Here is a 16,202-nt window from a genome sequence, read left to right as displayed (position 1 = left end):
ATTTTTGTGTTAGCTTTTTTATTTTCATAAGTTCAGCGAGGAGAAATAAGTAATAACGGTAAATGTTTACTAAAGTACTTGTCCAAATTAAATGAACTGTTGAACTGAACATTTATTTGAAGGACTAATTCATATATTATTATGGCGGGGGAAGGAGAAAAATCATTCTCTAAGGTGAACTCAAGGTGCTTGGTATTTTGGCAAAAGAAACATAGGTTCTTATGTCCAGATGATTACTTGTCTAATTGAAGTGTTTCAAATAATCATGGTAATCATGAATATTATGTATGATTTATTGGTTTACACAAACGAGCAAAGTTGACAAAAAATAATACTTTCCGGTAACAGTGATATCGCTATTATTATTATATGGGGTATTAGTAGGCCGTATGTGTATCAGAAATGTATAGGTATGTATCACATAATATGGTGTTATTATTGTCTACATGTATACGTACTTCGTATGTTCGAAAAATAAACGTATGAATAGCGCAATAAAATGCAGTTTAGGTAGTTTTTTTTGCCTAGATATAATATTATATTCTGCCTGATGCCCCGTACCTATTATTGCGTATAATACGTAATATACTTAATATGCAAGTACTTACGCTTTTATGGCTTTTAATATATTTTAAAGGGGTGTTTATACCGGGTTTTTCGAGATTTTAGTATTTTAGAAAGTATTTAATAGATTTAATATATATATATATATATATATAATAATACATACGTTTTAGAGATTTATCGATAACCAAAAACATAATAATATTATCACTTAGATAATATCCTATTGTTATATTTGTATTCTGGTACACTATAGTAACTAGATATTGCAATAGTTGTTACACATTTATTTCGTAACCACCTTTATTCCTTAAGTGGAAAATGGAAAAGAAGATAATATGGAGATGACATTTTAGATTGCGACTTATATATTTAGAATATACATAGATTTTTACACAAGTCGTTTGTGTAAGAATATTCAAAAGAAATAATTGTTGTCTACAATGTGTTTGAATTATTTTATACTGTCGTCATTAAAAATTATGTGAATAAAAAGGTATCTACACAACGTTTGATACGTATTTTGTCTTTGGATATTATTAATTAGTATGAATATAATTACGGTAAAATTAGTTATTTGTAAATTTCTAAGTAAATATTATGTTTATGTTTTTGATTAATTATAATATATTATGCAATAGAAAGTTTTTAGTGTTTATTATATTAATTTTTAAATTAAATATTATATAAATTGATTATATCCAAAACATTAAACATACTATGGTAATTAATGACAATGGGATATGAAAATTGTTATAATATTAGTATATATTAACGTATTTTTAAACCAATTTAGCTTCTTATATTTTTTGTCTTCGAAACTAGTTTTTATTACAAATTTTTGGCATTCAAATTAGTTATTAATAAAAATTCTATGTGTTTTTTAAAAGTATACAAAACTAATTGGACATGGAATCGCTAAGACTTGAATGGTTCTTTTATTATCATAGATGAAGTTATTATTTTAGTCGATTAGTGTAAAATGTTTCTTTTTTATTATTATACTATTTCAGCTTCTGAAACGCGCATATATTATCATATTATTAATTTTACGATGGTAGTCCTTGTATATCTATACTAATCGTATATAATAGATTTGAATAGTGCGTAGAAAGTTTTTGATCATACAATTATGAGTAGGTATACTAATAATTAATGTAGAATAATGATTATTTTAAATTAAATAAAAAAATTAATATATTTGAAATTTGATATACCAGCTATTACTTTATCATTTTATATTATTTTTATAAAATTGTTGCTATTATAAATATTTTCTATTTATGTATATTGATATATGATAATATTAATTATAGTTTCATACCATTTCATTTATGTATTCTTACTTTACTCATATTGGTTATCTTTTATCAGTTTTGTTCACTAATATTTATTTTATTCAGTTTTAATATATTTAATTTGTAACCTTCATGATTGTTTATGAATCAAAAACCACTTAATCGTAAAAAGCAATTATGACTAAAATTATTTATCATATATTTATATACTATAGCTATTTGTAATTTTATACATTTGTAACAAAACTAACAAAATTGTTTAAAACGTTTCGCAATTGTTGTCAATAGACTTATCTAGCTACATAAGGTTAGTTAAATTAAACATATTGAATGATATTTTACAAATTTAATCGTTTTCGTAATTCGTAGTTTTAATTACAAATAAATTGTATTGTCTTAACCAAATTTATAAGTTATTAATTAAAATTAAATATTATCTACTCATCTTTTAAATTCGTAGTTTTTTTTTTATAACAGATTATAAAAAAATGTAATAGTACCATATTATTTTCAAACAAATATATTTAAATATTAAAATTATTTAATATTGCTTTATTTTGCATGTAAAAAAAATAACATAGGTGTATAATTGAATTGCGAATGGTTCATTTCATATATTGTATATCATTTTATATAGATATAAAATAGGTAGCAGCAAAACGATAAAGATTACGACGTACAACCAATCAATTTTTATTTATTTACTTTTTAAAACGCCCACGTAATAATGACCATGATTTATACTCACCAAGAAGAAATCCCTCTCGAAACTCGGTAGTGCGTCTAAAAATAAATCGTTGAAATTAAGGAGATTGTATACGCAGGGTTAAAATAATAATAAAAAAATATCGTTTATTCATCTGTCTCACCTACCCGGCAACCACGTTTCCCGCTGACGCCTCTGCATTGCACAGGGTCCATTACGGGGACCGCGCGCGCGTACTTACAACTAGTGAAAACCTATAATATAATAAAAATATTAATGGAGGTCATTTTTCCCGAGCGCTAAGTGCCGGGCGCACCGTGAAAAACATCGACAGGCACTCGGCCTCTGTCCGCGGGTGGGCTTTTCCCTAAAGCGAGAGAAAAAAAATAGAAAGAGAAGTTTACCACCACGACCGCCTCCGCCACACGTCATATCGCCACGATCGACGACTGATGCAACGACGGATACAGGTCGAGAACCTTCATTCGCCATTTTTTCGTTCATTTATCGTCCGTAAAAATAATGATTTTTTTTCCCCATTCCACCTGAAATCATTTTTCTGAAGAAAAGTGATGGAAATAACACGTTGTTGATAAATCTCTCGCCGTAATCAATTCGCATGACCTGTTGCGATAAATTTTCCACACTGACGAAGACAGTAAATTAACGCTACTTCGGAGGGGGTGTTTGCTCTGAACATCTATTCTTACATCAGCACATCATTTATTTTTTACCTAACGCGTCAGTATACATATACATAAAACGTATACACATATAAGTTTATTATTATAATATATTTATCTTATACCATCTGATACTACAAGTATATGAACGAAGCTCATAGTTTGAAAAATGAACAATTATTATTGATATTCGGGAACATATAGGTTTTTAAATTTTCTTATAATCAAATTTATCGCTTATAGAGTTGATTCCAGCATATCCTACTAAATAAATAATTTGATTTGAAACTCTCACGAGTAGTATGAACGTTTCTTTGTATTAACTATTACCATATTTTTTTTTATATTTTTCACAGTTAAAAATGTATTATAATTTATAATATTATGAATATAATAAATTATTTAATGACATCCATAAGTAATGTTTTAATTACTTATTATCAATATAATTGTATACTTGCACTAATCGTTGATGAACGATAGTATCTGCGTTTTCGTTGTGTTACTAATGAATTGTGAAATAATAATTGCGAAGGTTTCTTTATTTTCTGATTATATTATTGAGAAGTACATAATTTTCAAACTGAAATCAATGACATAGATATCCATTGCGTTTGGTAGTTTAGACATAGCTTAAAATTGATTATTTATTCCTATCAAGGCGTTGTGCCATTGTGCAATACTCTAAAATGCTCTGAAATGCTGGTGTTTTTGTAAGGTACGGACAGAAAAAATGTAATGTATCGATAAACCATAATAGTTATTCTAATCTAGGGTGACTGCATTTAAATATAAAATAAATTGCAAACAATTTTGGCTCAATTCTGAACGAACCTTTAAAAATCGTAGTGATTTTTTATATTTTTATTGATATTTTTGTGATAATGATTAATGTTCATTTGTTATTTTAGGTAAATATCATTCTCGTGGTTGGTTTCATAATACGCATGGAATGCGAAATTGAAAGACATGTTTTATCTCTCGGGCTTATTGCTTACAGCCCTTTGTCGTCAATTTTAAGTTTGAACTATAATTGAATAGAATACATACATTATTTTCTTTTATGAATATATCTATAACATGGAAATAACGGGATTATTACTGGACTATTTATTAAGAGAATCAAAAAGCGTTCCGATCAAATATTGTCAAGACAAGGAGACACGATGTTTAAAAAGGAACAATCTCGTTTTAAACATGATGCATATAGTTATCATATTTTATAGTAATATATTAGTTTGTAAATACTATTACCAGATTCAATATCGATATTATGTAATATACACCAAACTAGTCATATTAGATACGATACGCGTATGTTTTACACATTAAATCGAAAACTTAGGAGTACATTTATTGAGACTTGAAGTTTTTAGCCCATGTTATATTGTTTTGAAATAGACTATCAATATACCCTTATTAATGACATATAAAGTGAAGTTTGTTTTTTAAGAAAATTCGTGTAAAATATATCTTTAAAACGTTGATGCATTTTAAACTTTTTTAGATCTATACGATATATTATGCATGATGTGTTTCTTGTACGCCTGCAGTACTGCACAATATAAAGTATGATATACAAACTCGACAGTCGACATCAACCGTGAAGTTCACACCACTATACAATACCTGCATAGTGTACATTCAAAGTAATATATTATTAATATTATAACAGTACACTGTATCTAGATTAAAAAGTGCTCTATTCCATCGTTATTTTTCTCTGTTAAATCAAACTTGCAATATAGCTATAAGTACTGCAAGGAGGGCGTGGTCGCGTGTAATCAACCCTGTGCGACAATAATACGACATCCGTCAAAAAGGAATAAAAAACGGTTAAAACAATTTTGAAATAGAAATTATATAGTATAATAATACTAATAGGTGTTGCAGAGTCCAGTCATTTCGTCACGATTGACGTTCCCACGAGTCATTTGGCGGAAGAAATCTGTAAGGCAAGACCGATGGCAGTGAAACTTAGCACGTTCCCACGAGTGGTTGTATTGTGTGTTTAAATAAATGTTCAGAATTGCACGGTGCACTATGCGTATTTACCAGCTATTACACGACAACACAAGAATCCGATGAAGTCGAAAAACGCCTTCTTCCGGTAGACTTCCGCGGATTCCAGCAGTGACCTGCACCGGAAGGCCTTTGTACATCCTGTTAGCGTAGCTGTGGCAATTTCTAAGTGGGGGACATAATAATCATAATAATAATAGTAGAAGTAATAATAATAGTAATGAATAGGATAAAAAAAATTGTATTCATTGTATTCTATAGGGTGCATTTGTTTCGTACGTTTTTCTCATGACTAAGCGCCGTTTATATTTATTAATAATAGCATGTACAAAAGATTTGATTTTTAGATTCAACATAACGTATGTGATGACGGACCTACAACAGCATTGTACGTAATGGGTTCAAAATAAAAAAGTGAAAATAAAATAACATCAAAATGATAAGGAATGTCGTTAAAATTGTCCGTTTGTGTATTTATACAATTTGAGCTCGGTCAAACTTTAATACGTTATCACATAATATTATGATATCTGACATGATTGCGTTGGAAAATCAATCCGTATTCGAGTACTTGTGTGATAAAAATGCATAAAAAAACGTGTGACGGACGATAATTTAAGAAATAATAGCCCATAGCTACGTCGAGCAATACGTATAATATACCTAATATATAATAACACACGTTTTATTACTGTCACTGTCCCACGTTCCTTAATTGAATATTGTAATGTACCACATCAAAAAATAATAATAATAATAATAATAAAATAAGAAATCTAGTAGTACACAAAAGGGGAGAATCGTATTGTCGATGGAATACTTATAACTTAAATCTTATTATACAATTTATATTGTATATGGTCGCATATGTACCTATATATTATTATATACTTTTTCTTGTTTTGCCGCATCATTACGGGTGTTACGGTAAAAATCATTACGGAACTGAATAATTTACTGTTATAAATATACGTGTAACCTAATTATAATATTACACTATGAACGATACGCATTAGATAGGTACAGACATCGTCGTTGTAATAACGATGACGGTCGACAGGACGCGCGCAGCGAATAATGATTCTCTAAAAAAAGTCAACGTAGTACATAATATTATCATTAACATACATGATATTGATACGTGTATTAACACACACATAGATGCACTGACTACGATATAGTATAAGATTAGTACGGTATATATATTGTTAATATGGTTACAATAAATGGATTTGATTCAGTCGTATACAATATTATTTTTTTTGCTTTGTATTTATTTATTTGAGATATTATAATGTATAGCGTTGTAATATATAACAGATGTATGTTTAGTAACTAATATATTATTTAGATCAAAAGTATAATACAAGAAAAATTAACGAAATATTAAAATATAAGTATATTATGCAATTGAATTGTTGGCTTAATAACCTTAATATTATATAAAGAAATATTATTATAACTTAACTGCATTAAAAGTGTTCATTTAAAATCTAATTTTACTGAATTTGCAGTGACATTAATGTATTTACAGGGAAAGAAAAAGATTAGACATTATATGTTTTTTTTAAATAAATGAATCATGATTTCTTGTTAAGTTAGGTTTTATTTTAAAATTAAGTTTTTCTAGTATTTCTTATCATTAAATTTTATTATCTAATAATTTAAAGAAAAAAAGAAAATATAGATATTTTCTACGATTAATTAAGGTAGGAATATTAAAAACCGGGATATTCTTTCATAGCCAGAATGCACATGTTCTATTTGAAAGATAAAAATCATAAAAAAGAGTTTTAAATCGAATCAAGACCTTTATTTAAAATTTTTATTATTACGTTTACTTAGACAACGCGTGTTTAGAAATCAAAAGCTCGTATAAAATTGGAAGTCCGTGTCCAAATGTACGATATAATAAACATTAAGGGTATGGTAGAGTTTCAATAAAATCAGGTAAAAAACGTTTGTGTTAATGGAAAAGCAAAACGTGATCGAGATTGTAGTATGTATCTATATGACACATATATTTTATCGTATTATGTGTATACTCATCAAATTTCTACAAAAAAAAATGTTTTCTCAGAACCGATTATAAACTATACCTGAGTATATTATACATATTACTTACATATACACTATACAGATACACGATAACATTATTATAATATTGTTTTTAAGTAGCATCAGTGTTTAACATAATAGTTAATAACTACATAGATTAAAACATGACATATAGACATAATATACACATATATGTTTAGGTACATATATTCGTGCTTGTAGAATTATGTATAGGTACAGGATGTTTTTTCAGTAAATGTCAATTTTAGGATCTTAATACATACTTGATAAAATAACTGAAGTATGAAATTTTATACTAAAATAAATTAATATTCCTCTGCGATATTTACACCAAATGATACGATACAATATATGGTCTTATTAATATTTTAATACAAAATAAGTGCCCATATAGAAATAAATATGTGATCAATCGTTACGTGTCATTCAGTAAATAGTTGATAGTACGGGTTGATGTAACTATAGCTTATCGTTAGTTATAGATGCATATGTATCAGAACATATAATAAGTTGTAACTATAATATAGTTACAACATTATAGTAACATATTATACAACGAAATATTATTACACTTTTAAAAATTTCATTTTTTGACCACTTAAAGGTGTACCGCCTATAATATACCTATTGTCATACCTGCTTATATTCATTCTATTCTAATGGCAAATTTTCTTATTGAAACACCCTATATATCTAATACAGACGATGATTGAAATTTAAACAACTTTATCTAAGACGAAAAATAAACACTATCATAAATTATAGGGATATTGGATTACGAGACCTCTTTCAGACATAACCGAAGCTACTAAAATGTCAAAAACAATCGTTTGTAAATAATTACGGTAAAAAAAAAAATAACAAAACAGATAATCACATTAACTATTATTCGTACACGAATGTGAAGTAGAAAACTATTTAAATACAGATAAAAAATTGCTTGTTGTACATTATCTTCCCATTCTACTTGTTTAAACATTATGCAACAACAATCAGTAACACTGTTTTCTTGTTTTTGAATTAGGGTAAAAAGATTTAAAACATTATGTATTATAGATGTACCTGTAATATTGTGTTTTCCGGATTACGATTAATATTTTATTTTATATGATTGTATAATATAGAGTTATAAAAGTAATAAACCGGATACAATATATCTGATATCAGGTTGTAAGAACTCGTCTCGCTCTGCTCGCCTAGTCACATGATAGTGGTATGCAGTGTTATTAAGCTTTTTAAAAAAACAATAAATTATTACATTCTCAAAGCAGATTCTAGTTGTAGTTCAATTATAACTCTTAACCATGCTTAAACTACTAAAATTTGTTTAACGTAGTTTTTCGGTTATACATAATTTTTTATAGAGACTAATGAGGTACTATAATATTGGTACTACAATGATCTAACCATTTTTACTTGATTTATGATGTATATATATATATAAAGGTATTTTGTTTTTATTGTAATAGGCCAGGGGTTGCCAGCGAGAAGAGACTCATGAGTCACCAAATATATAAGTAAATATGGAAGAGCCAAAATCTAAAAAAAAAAAAGGTCATACATAAATATAAATATACATAAATTCATATTAAGAAATTTTTTTTTGTAAAAATGTTACTATAAGATGCGAGCCGTGGTTTGGCCACCCCTGTAATAATCTGTAAAAATATTGAACGTCTTATCAAAATTAAAAAATTAATTTCAAACACAGATAATTTCAAGTACCTATGCGTAGTTGTGTAAAACTCAAACGTTTCGACTATGTTTTTTAGACTTTTTATTTTTAGTTTACATAATACATACGTTAGTAGTGTTTCTGTCATCACTTAACAGTTAACACTGACAACTTCAGGGGTACGATAAACTGGAGTTTTATTGAATTTTTACTTGACGGACTCGTCGTAGATAAAAATAATAAGTTTATGTTCAAGTCTAACCCTCACTTAGTGTCACGGTATATGTTATAACGTATGTCCTAATTCCAAAATTAATAAATTCTGACGTCACCTGGTAAATTTTTACATGAGCCACATGGTATTGGTTAATGTTAACATATATAGTATATTATAAACTATAGATCATGCATAAAATACAACATATTATTTAATTTAATCAACAAATTATTATTATTAGATAATATACGAATTATTCATTTAAATTATATTTATTTTATTTTACAAAATTGTTCGATTTCTACATCTGCAGTGATTGGTATTAATTTTTTTTTTTTTTTTGTACACCTAACACTGATTTTTTTTTTTGTATAAAAAATTATTTTGTTGCTGTGCAAATCAATACATCAAACATTTACCAATGATTTGACAGTAGTTACCAGTGACTATCAGTATTCACTAATTGCAAATATTCACACTAACATTTATATTATACTCACGAAACTGAACACATAATTATTTCATATTTTTGTCGTGAGCTCAACATATTATATTAAATCCAATATCCATACAATATTATAAATTAATACTATAAAAAATTATGTAGAAAGATGTCTTGCAAATTATAATATATAGACATACATTTCAATTTTAATGATATTGTGATTTACGTACTACTAACGTTACAGCTAAATGTAAGTACCTACATACATTGCATGTAGAGTATTTTTTAATCAGGTATCTCATAAGTTATACTATCGCTATAACTTTATAAGTTGAAAATCTTCTTCTCTCTACAAGTTCCCTAGTTAGCTAAAATGTATAGATAGTTACTATATATAATATAGACAATGTTATTTTATCAATGTTTGGTTCACTTAAAACGATTGAATGCCTTTTTGTAGATACTAATATGATTAAATAAATACAACTAAATACATATTGTTTCTAGATATTTAATAATAATTATGTGATAGTACTTCATATTGGTTATTGATTTTAGGCATTATATTTTTAAATTTAATACTTATCATTGTTTAATTATTACTTTAATTTTCATATAAATAATGAATATTTGAAATATGAGTGTTATTTTTCATTTTAATTTGTTGAACATATTAATGTATTATGCTATGTTATTTTATTAACTTACTATATGGTCTTTAACTGAAATTAAAATTATTACTAACTATCATATTTTGATTATTTTTGGGACATATTATATAATTCGTAAGTACTTTAAATAATATAAACTTCCAATTTTATTTTATTTACATCACTTATATTGGATATTTTTAAACAAATATATACTTGCTTCAATAATATAATAGTAATAACTAATATTACAAAAAAAAAAAAGATGCAAAGATAAAGTAATACGTTTTTAAAATAATCGTCAAGTAACTATTAAGCCATGAGTAGGTAAATAATTAATGATCATAAATATGTTTTTAAGTTCTATGTCAATTCACTATTGTTGATGTTTTCTATTTCAGTACCTGAAACAAGAATTTATTGTGGTAGTTATGGAATCTAATTTATGAACTACACAATATATCTTGTCAAAATTGATTTATGTAGTTTCATTGAACTTTTATAAGAAAAAATAAAATGTAAAAATTAAAGAGGTGTATATATACTTTTAGTTGTTTCCTTATAATTTATTTAACAATATGATGAGTAATGCTCAATAATTTTCATTTGTTTATCGGTTATATTAATCATTAACTAAAAATAATATGTAAGATGACTATACGTCAGTTTTAAATATAAGAACCAATGAATAATTAAATTTATAAAACATGAACCATTGTGGGAGTGTATTAATTTCTGTATACCAGTTCTAGTTAAATAATTTATGATTACAAAAACTTGATAATTTTTAAGAAAATACAATCTAATATTTTATAATTGTGTTTCTTTATAAATGATAAATTGTAAAATTTATTTTAAAAATTTTATCTGTTAATAGATTATTATCCAAGTTTTCTTTTAATTTAATATTAAGTTGTTATAACAAGGAATATACTATAATAATTTATAATATTTTATTTCGATTAGTAATAAGACAATATACATTTTCATTTGTTAAAAAAAAATAATTACAATATATGTATATAAAAATAATTTAGTAAGTATTTATTTGTGTTAATATAGTAACGAGTCATGATACATTATTGAATGAGTTAACCATTTTAGATTCAAATAATACTTGCTTATATTAATTATTGATCAAAAAGGAATTGCAGAAATAAATAAAACTATTTTCTGATCCGAAACAACTCTTTAACAGAAATTTTAAGAACTATTTCCAACAATTCTAGTATTCTAATATACTATATATATATGACTATAAAGCTTAAAAATTGTTTAATATCGAAATCATTATTGTTTTAGATTAATGTTACACAAAATGACTAAATTAAATTCTTATTGGCTAATTGTCTTTGTGTCATTTACGTCTGTCTCGTACGGAGAAGAAGAAATAATTTATCCAGTAACAAATTCAAAGAACGATTGGTGGTCAAATACAATAATATATCAAGTATATCCAAGATCATTCAAAGACAGTGACAACGATGGAATTGGAGATTTAAAAGGTATATACATCATGTTAATCAGATACTATTAAACATTCTAAAATATAACAATTATTATTGAATATTATCATATTAAATGTTATTAAGGAATTACTGAAGAACTAGATCACTTTGTTGATCTTGGTATAGAAATTGTATGGATAAATCCAATATTTAAATCACCCATGTATGATATGGGATATGATGTAGAAAACTATACGACGATTGATCCTATGTTTGGAAGTATGGAAGATTTTGAAGAACTAATATCAGAAATGAACAAGCGAAGTATTAAATATAAAAATACAAATTAAAAATTAAATACAGCAATGAAAATACCTATTTTTATTTTCTAGATTTAAAACTCATAATAGATTTTGTACCAAATCATTCGAGTGATCAATGCGAATGGTTTTTAAAATCGATAAAAAAAGAAGGCAAGTATGATGAATATTATGTATGGCGTAATGCCTCAAATCAAGACCAACTCAGTAATACATCAATCACACCAACACCTCCGAATAATTGGGTAAATACAAATTAATTTTGTATGAATTAATGTTTATTATTATATTGGTCATCTAGTTAGCTACAATGGTGAATCATCCAAAATTGAGTAATTAATAATTTATTAATTTTCATATACGAGTATACTTCATATATGGAATATAATGGACTGTAAATTTCGTGGGACACTTATCCTATCATAACTATAAATATTTTTAAATAAAAACAATATTCAATTTGCCTAACATGTACTTCATAGATTAGGTAGGTTTAGATTTTAGATTAATTTTGTAATAAAAGTATTTGTATTTTAATAACAAATACAGGCAATATAAAATATTAGAACTATGGTATGTGTTTTAAATTAAAAAAATGTCAATACTTATTCGCTATTAAAATAATTTATATTTTATAATTTTGAAAAAGTTTTATAGTTTTGTATACAAATATTTATTCGGAAATATTTATATATTACGCTATAATACTTTAATGAAACAATTAAACCTATTATTTGATAATAGTTAAGTAAATTTGGAGGCTCTGCGTGGTCATGGAATACTGAACGAAAACAATTCTATTTACATCAATTTAGTGACAAACAGCCGGATTTAAACTTTAGGAACTCTGAAGTACATAAAGAAATATTGGTAAGTATTTAATTTAATTATTTTAATCTATATAAATTATCTTATTTAAATTTAAATTTAAAGAATATTTTGGAATTTTGGATGGATAAAGGCGTAGCCGGTTTCCGATTTAGTGCTGTCGGTAAATTATATGAAGACAAAGATTTTCAAAATGAACCAAAATCGGTTGGCCGAGAAAATTGGCCAATTTATTATTCATTGGATCACATATACACACATGATCAACCAGAAGTTATCGATACAATTATTGAATGGAGAAAATTCATGGATGATTATTCGAATAGGAGGAATACATTTCCTAGGTAAATTATTAACATGAGATATAAATTGTATTAAATTTAATGCTAAATGTATAAATATACAAACAGATAATATAAATAATAAAACAAAGTTATATACAGTGTAGCTATATATTATAATTTATAAGATGGTTTAAATTTTAGACGTATAAAAATAATCCAATAGGTTAATATTTTTCTTTGTTGTTATAATATTCTTTATACAGGCTTTTAGCTGCCGAAGCACATCACCATGTCTGTGTATTTTCATTGAGAGATTATTATGGAAATGAAAATAATCCTGGTGCTCAAATTCCATTTAATTTTCATTTACTGATTCAAGTACGCAAAAACGATTTAGTATATTCAGTGGACAGAGCAATTAAATTCTGGTTTGAAGTGATACCAGCAAATAATACACCAAACTGGGTGGTAAGAATTTTCTTAGATTTATTGGTTAAAAAAAAAATCAAATAAGCCACTAAAAGATTTAAATTAAATATTTATGATTTAAATGTGTTATTTAGAATAAATGTGAATATATATTCTGTATATATTATTAGTAAAAACATTTAAAAATCAGTCAAAAATATATTTTTTTTTAAATATTATTTTAGATGGAAACCCATGACACCGATAGGATATCGTCGAAATACGGATCGGAAATGGTTCAAGTATTTACCGCTCTAAAATTGTCACTTCCTGGTATTGATGTGACATATTATGGGAGTGAAATAGGCATGGAGAACGTCTATGTAAGACCTGATCAAATTCAAGATTCTTATGATTCAAGTGGTCAGAGAAATATAGAAAGCAGAGATTTTGCAAGGAGTCCCATGGAATGGAATGGTAAATCTAATGCAGGTGCGTAAACAATTTAAAGTAGCCATAATATGTTTTTTTTTGTGTGGTGTTTTTTCATAATTTAGATCACATAAAAATAATCATACACGAGAAACCTCGTATCATTATTCCTATATGTACATAGTAGGTACGTATTTACACATATGTGAAACAATTATAGCTGCATGGATTATATTTATATAAATTTATTACGATATCTAAAATATTTGATTGAACACTTATCAATTTTTGAAATTATGATTGAAACCAATTTTACATTAGTCAGGAAAAAAAAAATTAAAAACTATCAACAGTTATACAAAACTAGGTATTGATAATTAACAATAATTATAATACAGTATATTTTACAAAATTACTATATCAAAAATATATAAAAAAAATTATATATAAGCATTATTATGCTTCTATGGTTCATTAATTTTTCGTAAAAGTTATATAATTACATAATGGCTTCTTCGTATTTAATTAAGTACCTAAATAGAATTAAATTTAAGCTTAAAATTAAAATTTCGACCAAAATGCAATAATAAATAATCTTTTTTCTAAAACTACATTCAAATTATTAGAAAAATTAAGTATCTTAGTGCTTAACGTGTTTTATTTTAGTTTATAAGACTAATTGAGTTAAATTGAAAATATTACTAAATTACTTCAAGGATTTACTGAAGCAAAAAAGCCGTGGTTACCTATAAATCCAAATTATTACAAAATAAACGTCGAAGAACAGAAAAAAATATCAACCAGTAATTACAATTTTTACAAAAAAATGTCTCAACTACGAAAAACTGATACTTTGAAATATGGTGATCTTAAATTGTACAATATAACTGATTCGATATACATAGTAAAAAGGTGATTCATGTTAATTACAATAATCCCATCGAAGTTATATAAACTGATATCAGACTGTCATACTTTATCGGTTATTTAGATCGTTGTCTGGACGAGAAACATATTTAACTGTAATGAACTTTGGAAGTGAGACCGAGACAGTCATTCTCTCTGAGGTTATAAGCAATCTAAAAAAAAAACTTTACGTCTATCTGGGCAGCGAAAATTCAGCACACAGCCAAAGGTAGGTATCTGTATTAATATATTATACAATATTTATCAATAAAGTTCATTAAAAATAATATTGTTTAATATAATAAACGGTAAACACATTTCATAATAATTATTTGTTGCTGAAATTAAATTTATTTTTTTTAGTGATATCGTATCCACGATTTCCATAGTTGACAATCCATTGCACCTTCGACCACAATCGGTAGTCGTGTTAACTGATAATTTAGTCAACGTCGATACGTTCAGGAATAATGCGATTAGTTACAGGAAATATAACACTTCATATATTAGTATTTTATGTGCATTATTACTGATTGTTTATCATGTTGGAATACGTAATTAATCGTACTCGTCAAATAACTTAAACAATAAATCTTTTTTTTTTTCAAAGGATTTAAAATATGTTTTATTTGTAAAAATTAATGCTTCTGATTAATCATTTACACAAAGTTTTTATTTGTGATTATATTTTTAAAAACACTAGTGTTCTGGTAATCGTCGAGTTACATAATGTAACTATTTGTTATATAATACGTTACATACATTACATTACAATAAGTACCAACACAAAATCAATACCTCGTATTTATTGAAATAATAGGTATTAAGTCAATTTATTATATTGGTATCACTATATAATTGTTAAAAAATTATTTTTAATATTTTTGTATAATAATTATACTCAAATATTTAATTCTATGTGTAATTTACCAATAATAATTAAAATATACTTTGTGTCTTTTAATTCAAGAATGTATCAAATAAAATATTGTAAATTGTAATTATAGTTTTAAGCTTGATTATATTTTTATATCATTATTATTTATTACAAATTATTATAAAGAAGTATATTGTTTAGAATGTATGTCTAAAATAATACAATATATATATATATATTAGGTATAACTTTATAAATAACAAACAAATTGAATATATATTATAGTTAAACCTAACGTTAACAGCTATCACTATAAAACTAACAATAAATTCATTCTTAAAAACGTGATCAGAACGTTAT

General features: G+C 25.8%; 1 protein-coding gene across 2 annotated transcripts; it reads left to right on the top strand.

Moving 5' to 3' along the window:
* Positions 1-10,421: 10,421 nt before the first annotated feature.
* On the top strand, positions 10,422-15,797 carry LOC113550435 (maltase A3-like). 2 transcript variants are annotated; one of them, XM_026952256.1, is made up of 11 exons: positions 10,422-10,474; positions 11,642-11,844; positions 11,932-12,111; positions 12,180-12,352; positions 12,852-12,977; positions 13,041-13,279; positions 13,483-13,687; positions 13,873-14,119; positions 14,776-14,971; positions 15,051-15,194; positions 15,329-15,527. In XM_026952256.1, the coding sequence occupies exons 2-11, from the start codon at positions 11,646-11,648 to the stop codon at positions 15,525-15,527; spliced, it is 1,908 nt and encodes a 635-aa protein (XP_026808057.1). In that variant the 5' UTR covers positions 10,422-10,474; positions 11,642-11,645. The 2 variants fall into 2 exon arrangements, with proteins under 2 accessions (XP_026808057.1, XP_026808058.1); XM_026952257.1 differs by lacking the exon at positions 10,422-10,474 and having other exon boundaries at positions 11,646-11,844; positions 15,329-15,797.
* Positions 15,798-16,202: the final 405 nt, after the last annotated feature.

This window comes from Rhopalosiphum maidis, chromosome 4, assembly GCF_003676215.2.
Source record: "Rhopalosiphum maidis isolate BTI-1 chromosome 4, ASM367621v3, whole genome shotgun sequence".
In the NCBI taxonomy this organism is placed as follows: domain Eukaryota; kingdom Metazoa; phylum Arthropoda; class Insecta; order Hemiptera; family Aphididae; genus Rhopalosiphum; species Rhopalosiphum maidis.
The sequence above is the reverse complement of the archived record's forward strand: the minus strand, read 5'-3'. Positions and strand labels throughout refer to the sequence as shown.

Excerpts from the sequence above, each read along its gene's own strand:
- LOC113550435 (XM_026952257.1), top strand. The coding sequence starts at position 11,646 with ATGTTACACAAAATGACTAAATTAAATTCTTATTGGCTAATTGTCTTT. Across the intron at positions 12,978-13,040 it reads AAGTACATAAAGAAATATTG|AATATTTTGGAATTTTGGAT; the intron begins GTAAGTATTTAA and ends TTAAATTTAAAG. Across the intron at positions 13,280-13,482 it reads AGGAGGAATACATTTCCTAG|GCTTTTAGCTGCCGAAGCAC; the intron begins GTAAATTATTAA and ends TTCTTTATACAG.